This window comes from Gavialis gangeticus, unplaced genomic scaffold (assembly GCF_001723915.1).
Source record: "Gavialis gangeticus isolate Ggan-Ray unplaced genomic scaffold, GavGan_comp1, whole genome shotgun sequence".
Lineage (NCBI taxonomy): Eukaryota > Metazoa > Chordata > Crocodylia > Gavialidae > Gavialis > Gavialis gangeticus.
Window position 1 is genome coordinate 61,516,930 of NW_017729025.1, and position 16,332 is coordinate 61,533,261.

The window sequence follows — 16,332 nt, forward strand, 5'->3', positions numbered from 1 at the left end:
GCGGTGCTGGCGGTGCTGCGGGCCACGCGCGCGGCTGACTTGCCTCGCCTGCTGCACTGGATGCGGACGAGCAGTAAGCGCCGGCAGCCGCCGCGCGGGGCACGGGCCGGGCGCTTCCCCGCTGCCCTGGGACCGCGCTGAGCCTGTGTTACCGTTAGATGCTGTGCGAGCCCGGGCATGGCAAGGGTTAATGCCGTAATCGCTGGCAGCGCCCGGACTCGGCACGACAGGGGCGTGACTGGGAACCGGGATCGGTGTGGGGGCTGGGAGCAGTGCATCCTGGGATGCTGGGGGGCCGCAAATACCTTGTTTTAATGTCCATGGAACCATGAAGTTGCCTGGAGGTGGCCCAGAGATCACCCTCCCCTGAAAGGGGTGCAGCTTTGCGAGGCGTGGGAGGTGCTTCACACCCTTACAGGGCTTTAACGTGGGGGCTCTTGCGTGCCCTTCATGGGGCCAAGCGTGGTGTCTAACTTTGCCCTTACCAACATTGCTTTTCCCACCTGAGGCCTTTCTAAGTTGCTGTCCATAGCTTTTTGTCGATTTCCTGGTTTGTGTGAATGAGGCTGACAGCATCACCCTGCCGCAGCCAAGTTTCCCACCCTTCAGCTGTCCTGAGCACGTGAATCCTTGTGCCTGCTGTTAGGTTTGACATTAAAAACTTAAAAACGTGAATGAATCTGGGTGATGCACTGAAGCCATGGGCACATCACGCTGGGGTGAATAAAGCGACCAAAATGCTTTTAGATATGTGGGTACATCTGTCCCAACTGCAGTTGGTCCAATAAAAGATACCACCCACAAAAATCTGCCTCTGGATCTGCATCTATAGTTTCCTGTTATCAGTGGGCACGTCTACACATGATGCTGCCTCTCTGTAGCAAAGCGCTACAGTGACGTAGCATCCACGCACATCTACACGTGACTAGCATCTACTTCACCATAGTGATGTGCTACCCTGGTACAGTGGGCCACTACAGTGAAGTAGCTGCTAAAAATAACTGTGCCATATATATGGACTGTTACTGCACCAAAATTTAGTACTTCCAAAAGGAAGTACTAAATCATGTTGCCATAGTGACACATGTAGTATGTCTACTTAATCATTGGCCCCAGCTTAATAGTGCTTTACTCAACATTAACTGGCAACAGGACTAGGGGTGCACCAATATGTTGGTTGGCTGTCGGATTGCAACTGATAGAAGGGGAAATGATGTTATTGGCTATCGGCTTTTTTTGGTCGTTTTAGCTGATAATTACAGCTGCGTTCCCAGAGTATCCTGGCAAGCACAGCCGACTTTAGGTCCCAGCAAGCAGCGAGAGGGGGAGGAGGCACTAGGGAATGATCACAGGTCATTGCACTCAGCAACAAAGGGGTCGTTACTGACTCCTGCTGCTGCCATGGCAATGCTGTACATGCAGCAGAGGTGTGAGTGCTGGGGCTGCCGTGGAGACATTGGGCTGTGTGAGGGTGGGGTAAAGTGCCACGTGAGGGACATTCCGCTATGCTGGGCACCTGGCACCTTTGCAAAAGTGGCTTCTCCCCTGCAACTGGAAGCTTGTCTGCACAGGGCCTGCTAGCACTGAGGCAGTGGCATGCTTTGGGGCTCCAAAAGCCCTTAGTGCTGCTCTCCATGCAAGGGTCTGCCATGCCTGGCTGTTGATAGGAGCTGTGGGCAAGGGGGAAACTTGCATGGGAATAAGGTGGTCACTGCCTTCCTCATTGAGAGCTGGAGCAGGCAGGATGCATGTGTGTGTGTTTATTATAAATGCAAAACAAAACAAAAAAAAGGTTTATGTCAGTAGTTTAAATTGCCTTGCACTATTGCTAAATATTGATTATCAGATTGGCCAATATGGTTGGTTGGTTAATCATCAGCTCTCAGTACTGGCCAAGAACAGCTTTATCCATGCGCTCCTAAACAGGACCCCCTGGATCTTAAGCTCATGCCACAAATAATACAGGCAAATTTCTAAGTAGCTTTTGTTCTAAGACTCTTCATACCGATGGACTACAGTCTGTCAGTAGGTCTAAAAATAGCTCAAGTTATAGCTATATATGGCTTTGGGAAGAAGCAGTTGCTGGAAAACTTCTGGGAGACAGAAGTGATCTCTGTCTAGTCATCTTGCTCCCCCTGCTGGCTGTACTGTACAACAAAAAGATTTAGCTGTGTTAGTCTGAAATGAAGTAGAAAGCAGGGTAGATTTGTACTTTCCACACTAGCCAAAGTAAGAGAGTGAGTGAGTGAGTGTGTGTGTGTGTGTGTGTGTGTGTGAAATACAATATATAGCACAAGCTTGCATGAGATGAAGTTCACTTCATTAGATCCTGGGGGAGCAGTGCTGGGAGAGGCAAACAAACAAACTTTAAACCCATAGCAACACAGGAATAGTAAAAACTAATCCAGGTAATGGGATAAGAATCTGTAGTCCCCATTTAAACCATACTTAATCCAGTCTGTGGATGACTACTTGTTTTGCAGTTTCCTCCTGTTCAAATTGGTATTTACAAGTTTGCTGTGTAAAAACAACCACCCTCAAGTCAGTAATGGAAGTCCAGGGAGGTTAAAGTGTCCTGCTACAGGCCTGTGTGTCTTTCTGCAAATGATGTCATATCCATATTAATTCATTCTGTCATGTAGGGATCACCCAGTCTGTCCAATGTAGATGGTGGAGGGCCACTGTAAGCACATGATGGTGTATATGACATTGGTAGAATTGCAAGTAAATGAACCTTGGATGCTGTAATCCATGTTATTTGATCCAATGATGAAGCAGTCTGTATTGATGTTGGGACACAGAAGGCACTTGGGTCTGTTTCAAAGCCTGGTACCATAGTGAGGCTGTCAGTTAGCCTGTTGCTTGAGAGATGCTGTTTGAGGTTGGGGGACAGCCTGTAAATCAGGACCAGTTTGTCCCCCATGACTAGTTAGAGATGCTTATCCTTTCCCAGGAGGGACTGAAGGTCATTAATGGTATGTCTAAGGTGATGAGGCTGGGAACTGTAGGTGAGAACCAGAGGGACTCTGGCTTGTTAACAAATAATAACATTGGCCCTAGCACAGAATCTGGAAGCACCTGGCTGTTTAACCTTTCTCACTGATAAAAATTGAGCACATTTTTACTGTTTCCTTTATTTTGTCCAGTGCCTGATTCATGATGGTATTTTGCCTTTACCCCTTAGATTTCAACTATAAGATGAGGGTGTACAGTCTGGAGACACATGAGGAGGAGTATGACGTGGTATATTGGTTGATCATAAGATGACTATGAGCTGCCCCAGTCATGCACCTGTGAAAAAGGTGGATCAGTCATGATGCATGCAGTAGATCCAAGAAGGTGCTAATACTATTTATTGCACAAGACATTAAGAAGAGTTTATTAAGAATACTGTGTGTGGAGCTTGGCTTGTTTAGTTTGGCAAAATGGAGATTGAGAAGGGGATATGATCATTTTACAGGATGGTGTTTATGTTTTGCTGTTGCATCCGCATGAGGATTCAAAGTGGTAATTTTGGGGCTTCTTTGTGTAAATGGTTGCTTGCTAATTGTGGCAGCGGCGATGCCCCCACAGGTTTTCAAAGGAGCGGAGGCGAGCTCTGCGGGTCCCAAAACCCTGCAACAGACTCCCCACAAGGAAAACCTACCTCCTGCTGGACCGGCAGCACAGGAACTGGGACCGCAGTCACGTGAGCCAGCATTATGCCGGCTGTTTAATCAGCTGTTCCCTGCACGGGGAACAGCTGGACCCAATCGCACCGGCTGTACTGGCTGCCGCGCGGAAGTTTAAAAGCCCCGACAGACCCTGTGGAAGGGGGGAGCCAGATGAAGAGAGAGAAGGTGGGCAGCACATCAGACGTGCTGAGGCTCCTGTGGGGAAGAGGAGTGGTACAGCCGGAGCAGCACCGGCGAGCAGAGCAGGGGAAATCTTTGAGCCCCCTGCCAGAGGCAGAGCAGGGGAAACACTTTGGCCCTCTGTAGGAGGTAGAGCAGGGGAAACACTACAGCTCCCTGCAGAAGACAGCCCAGGGGGAGTGTTGACGTTCCCTGTAGGAGGTAGGGAAGGGGCAGCGTTTGAGCCCCCTGTAGAAGGCTGGGGAAAAGGAGGCGGCTCTGCATCCTTGTCTGCCCCAGGAGAATATTTCTTCTAAAGAAAACAAAAGAAAAGGGAAAAAAAATCAAAGAGCTAGAGAGAGGAGGTTGAGGCATCAAGGTCGGAAGGACAAGAGCCAACTGAGTCCACTCGGATGCGGATGCCCCCCCCCACCTGAAGCAGGTGGTGAGCAAGCCTGCGGGGTTGAAACCACCATCGTACCATCACCTATCTGGTTGGCAAGTGGACGGGGTGTAGGGGAGTTGGAGCCCCATGGAACATTGCGCCGAATAATCATGAGTTCTGCCATTGTTGGGAAGCCCTCCCAAGAAGATCTCCACTGAACCCCCTCTGTTGACAGCTTAACATCAAAGTCGTGGCAGGCCATGCTACCCAGAAGGCCCCCAGAGATCACACTAATGTAGAGAGCTGGACATAGTGACCCAGTCCCATCTTCTAAGATTACTTATTTTCTTTAATAGCTTTTTGGCGATGGACTGTGTTAGAGACCCTTTGAAAGGTATTGAACTGTCAGAATGTTCTCCTTTATTCACTACTTCATGGACATCTTCAGAGAACTCAATTAGTGACATGTGATTTACAGAAGCCAGGCTGGCTAATTAATATAATTAATAATTGTTTTAACCAATTTAAAAAATTCAAGGTTTACTAGTCGATAATTTCTTGGATGATTCCCTGAGTTTTTTTTACTCCTGTTAAAAGTGAATATTTTTGCTACCAGCTCAAATCACTACATACTTACTCTAAATACTTAGTAAGAAACTACCAAATAGTTCAGGCCTCTCTTTTAAACCGCACCATAAGTGGTATAGTCCTGTGCTGCCTTAATACTGCATATAAACAAAATCTACTCTGGTGCTGAAATTCTGAAGTCGTTATATTTGAGGAGTCAGCCCAAATTAACATAGCAACAGTTTTGTAATTGCAGTTTACTTACCAACTTGGGTTCATGTATAGAAGATCAAATGCCAGAAAAAAGTGGGTGCTCTGGTAATCTAAGATCAAGTAATTAAAGTAACTAGTTGGAGAGCAAAGTGATGGGGTATATATAATAAGCTGAGTCAAGAATCCTTCCATTCCCATTCAAGAATTCTCAGTTATTACCCACAGTAGTTTGTTTCCTTATATCACCTTTACATTTGCTAAATTCTCTTTCTGCAGTTTCTTTGGGAAAACCTTTATCAGTAGTATCAAGCAGTATCAAGCATTGCTGTAGTCATTAAGACTCAGACTGGACAAAACCCAAAATTTGGAATTGAAGTCCACCTTTAGAACTGAATTCAAGTAGAGAATTGAGGTTGCCCCATGTGGAGAGAAAACAGTATTAAGGAATGAAAGGTTGTCTGATCTTCACAGTTTTAAAGTGAAGTTTAGAGCCCAGAATTCCTGGGAATGCAGAGGAGGTATGAGAGAAGCAATGTTTAGCAAAAACCTAAAATTAAAGGGGAAAGCTGATCTGAAAGTAAGCATGGGAAGAGATGGCATTTCAAACAAGGGGGAGTAAAATAAATGGAAGCAAAATGGCATAGTCTGAAGTGCAAGTTATTTTCTTTTTTTTTTCTGTAGTCCTATGATCACCTTCTTCTTATTTCCATCAAGATGCTGCACTACAACAATTCCAAATGAAGAGAAACATTAGGTCTGGAAGGGGTTTACTGGGCTGGGCATCATTTCAGCATAACCACAGTGCAGTACAAGATTACCCTAGGGCTGAGTGCATGTACAGCTTTCCTAGATCACAGAGTAAAGTCCTGAGCAAGTAGATCCCCTTCAGTAATATGTTGCGTTGCTTGCTTTTTTCTTTTACTTAAAATGGTTTATTGATATTTACTCATTCTTTTAAAATGATGAACTGTATGAAATGTTACTGGGCACATCAGTTTAAAGTTCTCTTAAGGTACTTTTGTCATAGCAAAAAATTATTAACTTACCTAAAATAAAGACTGTTGATAAACAACACAAAGCTAAAACAGACAACATTGAACAGGTCCTTGATTTAACAGCTTTTCTAAGTAATCTCGAGTAGTTGTGGTACAGTAAGTGGGGGCAAGACACTGGGGTTTTTTCATCTACTGATACAGAGCATAAAATAACCAGTCATATTTTCGTCAGGTCTTGCAATTTTCAGAAGTTCCGATTCTTTTCACATTGTAGAAGTAGATGTGACTGTTTTCAGGCAGCTGCTTAGCAACACTGCTTTCACTCTTTTGCAAGCAGCCAGATCTTCCCACACACTGCAGCGATATGTACGTCATTTCACAGTGACTTACGCTCCCATTTTTCTTTTGAATTAGTTTTAGCTCTTGAAGACAATTAAACAATACGAGTCAGAATGAACAACAGGAACTTACGGTGTCTTAATTTAACTGATTTTTAAAATGCGATGATTAATATCCTACTGGGATAATGCTCAAATGTTGCCTATAATGCTTGGGTAAAATCCAGGGGTTATTAGGTCAAGCCATTCTGGGAATCTCTTGTAAAGATTCCATTCAGTTGGGGCCCAGCTTTCATTGCGTGAATGTTTATCTTCCACCTGATCCAAACTCTTATAGAACTTTTAATAGGTGTAATTCTTGGTACTGAAAGAAATGTGTAATGTCCAGAACTGGCTGGGGTTGTTGTGTATGTGCCAATGAAGATGAGGGAGTTTGAGGAGGAAGAGGTTATTTATAGTATGCCAAGGTTGCCTTCAAGGGAAAAATGTTCTGGTCCATAAGGGGCTCAAGTTATTACCACCTACAACTTTGTCAGCCTAAAGCAACTCTCATTGTACACAGCACAGAACTGGCATATAAGCGCTTAATGAATTACTGTTGGTGGTGTAATTAAGCACCCCTTTAAGACTACAGTAGTGTAATGTGAAAGCCCCGCCACTGCCAGAAGCAGGGCAGGAGCTGGAGTTCTAAAAGTGTGAGGCAGACTGCATAAGAGAATTAACAGTAGATCTGAATATATGCCTGGATTTACATTCCCAGAATATTTATTAGGGTGTTTGCTATAACTATTGGCTTGGGGACATTGTATCAGCTCTCTCTCCTAATATTTAAAATGTACCATAGCATATTATAATGCTTTATGAGAAAAATGCAAGAATATTTATGTGGGACCTCAGGTTTGAGGTCACATCTTAAAAGAGAGAAAGAAATCCCTCATTCAGTAAGGTTTGTGGTATTTTGGTCTATGTAGGCACTGCTTGGGACTGACCCTCTGACTTCATGGGGTCATTTCAAACCTGTGGCTGGGGTCACCAAGCCACCCTCCTCACTGACAACTAAAACTATTTTTACTGTATTTAGAGCTTTCTCAACAAATAATTTAAATCTACTTTTAGATTCTTGCTGCTCAGTCATTCATGAATAAGTCTATAAAAAGTCCCCATATCCTTATATGTTTTTCCTGCCAAATAGTTTTAAAATGATTTTCTGTTTATTTTGTTCTTTGTGTTTTAATACCGGGTAATGTAGCACTACAAAAATGTTAATAGCATAACAGTAAGAAAATGAGCAGCAATTTCAGAAACATTTATCTTCCTCTACGTTTCATTAAAATCTTGGGTTTATCCCAAGGTGTCTCTAAAATGGCGAACTGGTCTAAATACCCGAAGAACAGGACTGTCTAACTGGTAGTCCACAGGGGTTAAATTGTTTGCCGTGGTGCAATCCCTCTTCCCCACTTCCTGCCTGGCTACCACTCTCTGCTGCTCCGGCTGTATTTGTTGCCTGCCCCAATCCCAGGAGGTGAGGCAGTGCTGGGCGGCTAGGGGAGCTGATGTTCAACAAACCAGTTATTGAACTTAGACCATTACAATGCTGGCTGTCAAGCATAGGCAACTTGTAGGGGGGAGGTGGGGGTCCCGTGCCCCCCCCCCAAGATTAGCTGCCGCCAGTGCTGCTGCTGGTTTCTGTGGGCCGCCAGTGGCAGCTTCAGTGGGCAGTTACTGATCACTGCTTGCTGCTGCTCACTGCTGGCAATCACCCCCTCCCCCCCACCGCCAGCTTCTGCAGGTGGTTGCTGCTTGCCACCCTGCCACTAGTGCCCACAAATTGTGTGCTCCCTGTCCCCCCCCAGTCTTGGGAAGCACCAGTTGTTCATGGTGTCTAGGATAAGTGAGGCCCACTTAACTCTTGAGTTTAATTTTTCCTTGTGCATTGACTTGGACTAGGAGCTAAGTAATTAGATAAAAATTTGAGGTTGGATCTAGTCTTCTGACTTTGGAGCTGAGGGCTCTCGGTGTCCTCAGGTTAGATCTGATAGGCAGCAAGGGAAGGATGTTCAGTAGTGTTAAGTTAAATGGGCCATAAATGAGACTGCCTCAGAACAGCATACAGAATCACATTTCTAGAGGAGAAACTTTTCTTATGATTGGTGCACAATTAGGCCAGCTTTTCAGTTATGTATGGTAGAGTCCAAAGACTTCCTTTCCCAGGTGATGAGCTCCACAAGGGAAAGATAGCATGGCTTTTGTAAAAGAAAAGAAAGCCTCCTTCACAGGATATTACCTTCTCTTCCTCTCACCCACATCAGTTCAAATTGCCTTTTTTTCTTTCATCCTCTCTACTCAACATGTTGCTATTATTTAAAAGGTTTCCATTTCCACTGTAGTGTAGCTCTGGCATTCACAAGTATATCATAAGAAGATATATCATAAGAAATACTGTTTTACAGAACAAGAAGAATTTGTATCTAGAAATAAATATGGTGCTTAATTTGATAAACAGTGTATCCGAGCAGTATATTGTCTAAGTAGAAGTGAGAGTAGAGCATCTGAGCAGAAGCCACACTGACAAGGGATTAGATCTGCATTAAGGTGGTGATACATTAGGAGTCTTTTCCACTATTTTAAATACTTGATCAGTTGAGCAGAGGTGTTATCTGTTAGGATCTGATGCATCACTAGTTTTGAGAAGTGGCATTAATTTCCTTTACATTGTTCCATTGGGAGAATTAGTCTGATGAGGAGAGACATTGATGTCATAAGAACATGACCTAGATATAGTCAGTTAGTCATCAGTGAAAACTGTCATATGAGTTGCATAAATTTAAACGATTATACAACAAATATATGACTTAAGTAGTTCAAAATTGAACCATCAAACTTCTATCAGATTAATCAGCAACAAGTAAATATAAACACTACACCAGAGGAGTTAAAGATCAAATTAAGTATGATTGACAGCTATTGGAAACAGTACCAGAAAATCTTATGATAATATACAAAAGAGTGTACCTGTCTGGGACTGGAGGAGATGGTAGGAATTATTAAATTATTATGTCCTTATATATAAGGTAATGTCCAAAACTTTTTTGCTGAGCAGCAGTAAGGTGTTTCTAAGTATTAATTAAATTACAAATGTACAGTGAGCAGATCCAGTGGAACTGGTTTTGGAGTAGAAAACAGATGATAACATACTTGGGGGGACACTGGTGTGTGGGCTGGTTGATGTCTCCATATATACTGCCCAGTTTTTTGCTGCTTTATCTTTCAAGCAAGGATTGTATTCAGAGAGCTGATGTTTCACACAGTGTAATTCTACTCTCATGAGACAGACAGTTGCCTACTACTATAAATACCTAGCTAAGGCAGTCTGATATGATTTATTGTGTTAGGTTTTTCTGTTCCATGATTATGAATTAAATAATCTTTCAAATTCTGAGTTTTAGTCACAGATTAAGTGAACAAATAAAAGCCATTACACAAGTGAAACTTAATAGGTTGCTAGTCTGTAACTTCAAACAAAGGTTATAGATTCAATCAACTTTGTTGTTTGTGCCCTGGTATGTTCATATGTGAAACGGAATATGTACCACTACTTGGAGAAAAGTAATTTTAATTAGTTGTCCACTTTTCAGTACCCAGGTTTCATTAGGTTTGTTTTTTGGGGTTAATTAAGCCAAGGATGGTTTTCAAGTATAGGTTTTGTTTTGTTTGTTTGTTTGTTTTTAAGTGGTCCATTGTGCACACAATACCTGCAGAAAGTGATCTTAGGTCACTAACTTTATTGTGTTTGTTATCATTTGTGTTGAAGTAACCGCCAGAGCATGGCACACACGGGCATTTTGCTTGGCACATGCACCTGAGGGTAGACGGCAGGGAAGGGGCCAGGGCTGCACTGCCACAACAAGGATTGGGCCCCTTGTGGCTCCCCTGTCATCCACCCCTGGCATGCCAACATCTTGCGAGTCAAGTTTGCAAGTGTTTTTTTGCACTCTGCCCAAAAACAACGATGACCCCTGTTCTAGAGATTCCAGCCAAGATGCAAACCTTATTTTGAGGGATAATACACAAATTCATAAGACACAATCTCTGCCTTTAAGAATTTATTGTGTGTAATTAGATAAGACAAGTGGTGAGGGAAAACTAATGCAGATTAGTTAAAAGACTTGGCCAAAGTCATGTAGCTGTTCAGTGGTGGAACTGTATACATAATTCATATCTTTTACATAATCCATATCTTAAACCAGGTCAGTGTCCTGTTTACTGGGCCATATTCCCACTACAAGGATTTTATAGAATCTGGATCAGTGAAAATTCCCTTTAGTTAGTAAATCACAAGTATGGAGTCTGTGGCTTTCCTAGCAACAAGGCTTGCAGTTATTTCAGGGACATAACTTTTTGAGGTTTTCAGATCTTTCCCAGCCAACCAGGGACTATAGTAGCCATTTTATCTAGCATTTCCCCTGACATACAGAAAGTGAAACTTAAGATCTGTCAGTTTTCTGATGCTGATGAAGTGGTTTTATTTAAAAAATAATACTTACAAAAAAAAATTGATTTTGTTTTGTTTTGTTTGACTATGAAATCTATGAAAAGGGTTAAATGTGGTCATATTGAAGATTTACCTTACTAGTGTGGGTAATCTAGTGACACTTTCTGCATTTTGTTTAAATTTGTATGTGAATTTGATACCAATCAGGATAACAGCTGGGTGAGCTCTTCAGTATAGTAACTGTATTGTTCAAAAGCACTGCCAGATGTTGGCGCTTACTGTCCACAATCACCAGTCCATACAAATGCAGCTGCTAATATCATCTTTCTTGCCCATTGTTCTGACCCAGTGACCGTTTTTTCCCCTAATTCTGTTTACTATCATTCATCTCATCAAGTTCAGATTTCTTCTCTACATGTTTAAGGCCTTTTACAAGTCTGTCTGTCTGTCCTTTCTTATCTGTTCTTGTCTTTTATCAAGTTTCCCTTGCCCTGTCTTATTTCACTAATGAGACCTGCCTTGAAGACCCATTAGTCCACTGTTGCTCTCTTCCATGCTGTCCTGTATGTGTGGAACATCTGCTTCCTGCACTGACTGGTAAAGTCACTGCCTTTCTTTTGAAATTCCTCCTCAAGATCCACTGCTTTTGCAGTCCCTGTAAGCCATCTGCAGATTGTTGCATGGATTGGAGGAAAGTGGGAGACATAGAAGTAAATTGCTATTTATCTGGAGCTGCCAAGTTGAGCACATAACTTGTGTAAATTATATCACTTAATTTGCTTAATTGCCTTCTTTCCTAAGACCTGATCCAAAACATCATAACGTGATATACAAAGTGATATATGATATTGCAAGTTCTTTGGGACAATGACCATGGTTTCCTTTGTTTCAGTAATACCTAATACAATGGAGCATCCTATTGCAGTTGGGTCTTTTGAGCAAAGCAACTGTGATACAACTGGTAACTAGCAGTAACCAAAATAAATCTTAATGGAGTCTACCTGGTTTAAAGGCCTAGAAGGAATAGGTCGAGTACAGACATTCAGTTTATCTTGGGAGAGTTGCTGCTCTCCTAGTGGAAACTACAAGTATACAGATATTCAGGATTTTTCTCTAGAGTTAAAATGACCATCTTGGAAGAAATATAACCTCTAAAGAACCAGGGTTAAATCACTCTCAGGAGAGTTTCTCTTCTCTCCTGCTCCTTTTCCCCACCCAGGAAACAATGTGTCACTTAGGCTGGACTCTACCGCTCCAGCCAAGCAGGGAGCAGAACATGACCTCTTCACAATTGCCACATTGTGCTGCAGGGAGATGCAGGCTGCCCTATGCACTGCTGCCATCTGCTTCCAGTCAGACTGAGAGAGCCTGCACAGCACATTGAGATATGTGCATAGAGCAGGGGTGGGCAATTATTTCAGGTGGAGGGCTTCTCACTGAGTTTTGGCAAGCCATCAAGGGCCACATGATAGGCAGCCAAGGCCAGATAAATATTAAATTTTCAAAATTTTTTAGGGGCCCTGTGGGCCAGATAGAATGGCCTGGCAGGCTGCATTCAGCCCGTGGGTTGCATTTTGCCCACCCCTGGCACGGAGGCCACTTGGCTGCACAGAGTCAGCACTACAAGCTCACTGCTCTTCAGGGGTTCAGCATTCAAATGTATGTTCAGGGGTCTCTGGGTAAATTTTTCTACCAGGAAAACAAATCTGGGAGAATTCTCCAAGGTTATTTGAAAGTGTATACACAGCCAAATTCTACAGCATCATGTAAGAGATTCAGGATTGGACTCATGGTCTCAGTCTTGGGAAGTGTGCAAACAGTGTTCACAATTTTCTGTAGGGAGAGAATGTCTTGCAGTATTGAATACTAGCATATTTACTTAAATCGCATTTACTGAATGAGTCAAAGTCACTACAAGGCAAAAAATGTGATTTAACTGGCCTTTGGGCTATAAAATTGCTCGTTACTGCTGGTGCTGGTACAGCCTACCAGTAGTAAAAAATATCTGGTGTCCTACTATAGGCAAGTCCTTGACAGTTAACCACTGTGTCTAGTAGACTTGTTTTGAACCTTAGTTGCTGCTGAGGCTCCCATCAGTGCCAGGAGCAGTGAAAAATGCTTACTTATAATAATACTGCAGAAGCTCTAACCAAGAATAGGATCTCATTTTGTGTTAGGTGCAGTATGTATACATTGTAGAAACCAGCCTTTGTCCAAAGAGCTTTCATTCTAACTAGACAAGGCATTTGAGAAAAAAGTTTTTACTGAGATGAAAATAATCCAAACGTAGGCAACACCTTAATGGATGGGGCTGAGCCTTGTTTTTTTATATCAATATTGTGTAGACCTGTGTTAAAAACTAACTCAGGGCCCAATATAGATGGAGCATTAAGGAGCTTTTTTGTCAAGTTGTCCTTGGTTAGAAGGAAAATAGCTTTGGGAAAGGATCTAAAATGAAGCGGATGGGAGCAAATATTGGTGCAGAAGTTATTTACCTTGTTTACCTAAACCCAAGATTACTCTGAATTTAGGATGACCCCCTCCAAATAATTAGATCCTCTGCATGGAAAATTGTAAATTTGGTATAATTTTATATGTATAGAAGAATCTAATTATTGAAAGTAATTTTAAATTAATTCCCCATGCCCTGCTGCGGTAGGGAAAGCAGCAGCAGGGACTTAGAGGCCAGAGCAGAAGGTAAGGGGCTGGAGGGACCAGAACCAGAGCAGAAGGTAAGTGGGTGAGGACACAGTAAAGGGTGGGAGAGGTGGTGGGTTCTCCCCACCCCCTTGCTCCCCCTAGCCATGTGCCCCCTCCCATGCTAAATGAGTCATTTTGGCCTCGGGCAGGCAGACAGCAGCAGCAGCTCAGCTCGGGCTTCAGAGCCCCAGGGCCAAATCCATAGTTGAGCCACTGCCCACGCTAGGCCAGTATCAAATCCAAAATGAGGCTTTATTCCCATAATTTTTTTCTTTTTCTTGGATGCGAGTCAAAATGGTAAGATAGCTGGTAATTGGACCTATTGCCCTGTGTATTGTCTATGAGTTTTGCTAGTAGTATTTCTGCATATTTTATTTGGAAGTTGATGTGTGTATATATAAAGAGAAACTTCTAAAAATTATGTGCCTGCAGGGAGCTATGAGTTTTGTCATTTTTCCAGCACTTCAAAAGCATCTTTGATGTTTTAATATCTTAGACTGAAACAATATCATTTTAGTGGGGGCAAAGACCATCATGTGTAAGTTATACGTTTATAAATATGAAAATAATTTAGGATTTAAAAAAAGCTCTACACTTACTTTAAAGGGCAAAGTTGTTAGGCTCTAAATCTGTCATTGGCTGGAAAAGGTAACAAAGGCTTGACAATGCACTTCAAATAAAACCCTGTGCATCTGGTACTATTTACATATCACAATTGTATTATACTGGTTGCTGAAAAGCCCACAAGATGTACCCATGAATGGTGTGTTTATTTATTTATTTGTTTTGTTTTATAGATGACTTTGATGACTTCTTGCTGAGTAATAATGATGTTATGCTCAGAAGTATTGCTGAAGATCTTCGAAAATGCTTGCCCATTGAAGGAATGCTTAATTCGGAACATCTCGCTATTCAGAGGGTAAGCCAGTTTTTTGGCCTCTTCCTGCCACTCATTTGGAGATTTTAATAGCAAAAGTGGTAGCAGCATGGTTTAAGTCATGGGACTGGGAATTTGGAGACCTAGCTTCTCTTCCCAGCTCTTCTGTGTGGTCCTGGAGAAAGTCACTTCACTTCTTTGTGACTAAGTTTAATGTTTAAATTATAAGTTATTTGGGGCAGTGGCTCAGCTTTCATTATGTGTGGTGAGTACCAAATGCAATGGGAATGATTTAGCTATGTAGGGAGGTGCCTATCAAAATGATAATCAAAGTCTCTAGGTTTTATTAGGATGTAGACATTAAATAATAACCATAAAATTGGAAAAGACAGGAACAACGTTCTGGTGGTTTCTCAGTGAGAAATATCATGTTGGTTTCTTGTTTCATGTTTTCTGAGCTGTCAGGGTCTGAAAGAGGCAGGCTTCTCAGCTCTTGTTGGTAGGAACATCTTTTCTGGTTGAGCAGCCCTTCTAACCAATCTGGAGGAAAGATAACTTATTCTTGAAGGAGCTGCAGGTAGTTCTAAGCTGGAAAAATGGGATGTCCCCACACATCATGAGAATGAGAAGAGGAAAGAAGAAATGCACATCCTTGAGATAATAAACAGGCAACATTGCTTAATAATAACCATCTTATTGATAATTATATGTGTATTAGTAGTATTCTCCAATTTTGAAACATGAAGCATGAAGTTGCTGTTGTTTAGCTGTTTAAGGCTGAAGGGGGGAGCAAATTTGGCCTACTGTGCCTCCAAGGTGAGTAATGAGGAATTCAGCTCATCACTTCCTTTTTTTTTCATCATGTGTTCCCCATCCAAGCATGGCAAGAAAAAGTAAAAAAAATCACCTACTAGTACTAGAGCATTTGGTTTCTCCTACATGCCAAAGCCAGCATGAAGGAACCAAAAGCATGATAGTCCCCAGCTCACCTGCATAAACTTCCAACTTTCCTTCGACGGCTTCTGTGGTGCAGCTACTTATCTAGTGAAAATTCAAATATCTTGGTTTGCACGCAGGAATTGTAGTGGTTTAAGTCAGTTGGCTTTAAATCAATATTGTTTAGAGGTGCACTGATACATCGGTCCCATATTGGATCAGCACCGATATGAGGAAAATTGAAAGTATTGGCAATTGGCTTTTTTTGTCAGATATGGCCGATAATATGACTGATAAATGCCCTGTGCATGCACGCAGCCGCAGCCCAGCAGCATGGAGAGCAGCCAGGTCCAGCTAGTAAGTCTGTTGTGGGGGAAGGGGTGATGGGGGACAGAAGGGGCAGATCAAGGCCCCCACAGTGAGGGATGTAGTGGGAGTAGGGCTGGGTGAATGCAGCTGTATGAATGGTGCTGGACCTGCCCAGCCAGGGCGGGTTGGGGCATGGGACAGAGCCACAGCTTGTTCAGAGGAGGTGGCAGGGAGGGGACGGCTCTTGCTGCTGCGCACACCCTGGGAGGGCATGGGGGTTGTTTGCCCCCGGATCTGCACACGGAGGAGGGCAGGCTGCTGCGGCAGGCTAGAGCCAGGGGCTGTGCTAGGCTGCACTTAGGGCACATGGCAGCACTGGGAGGGAGGATTGGGGAGGGCTGCAGCTGCTCCAAAATTTGCTGTAGCCCCTCACCACCCAGCACTGTCACCCACCCCAAATGCAGCCTGACCCGGCCCCCACCAGGAAGACCCCGGCACCGCCCCAGTCTAAGCCCACAGCAGCAGCCTGCCCTCCCTCGTGCATAGATCTGGGGGTACGTGTCCCCCCCCATGCCTTCCCATGGTGTGTGCAGCGGCAGAAGCTGTTCCCACATCCCCTAGACAAGCTGCAGCTCCATCCCATGCCCCGCCCTGCCCCAGCTGTGCAGTGCCTGACCCTACCTTAGC

The 16,332-nt window shown here is 43.4% G+C and overlaps 1 protein-coding gene across 4 annotated transcripts in view; it reads left to right on the forward strand.

Annotated features, from left to right (window-relative positions):
• The window catches only part of LOC109298670, a 32,296-nt gene that overhangs the window by 646 nt on the left and 15,318 nt on the right, over nt 1-16,332 (forward strand). The window contains exons 1-2 of one of the 4 annotated variants that reach the window (XM_019518897.1): nt 7-73; nt 14,321-14,442. In XM_019518897.1, the coding sequence (XP_019374442.1) occupies nt 61-73; nt 14,321-14,442 (135 nt within the window). In that variant the 5' untranslated portion in view covers nt 7-60. Of the gene's footprint in view, nt 1-6; nt 74-1,065; nt 1,430-14,320; nt 14,443-16,332 lie in introns of those variants that run through there. The other 3 variants (XM_019518896.1, XM_019518894.1, XM_019518895.1) reach the window with 3 other exon arrangements.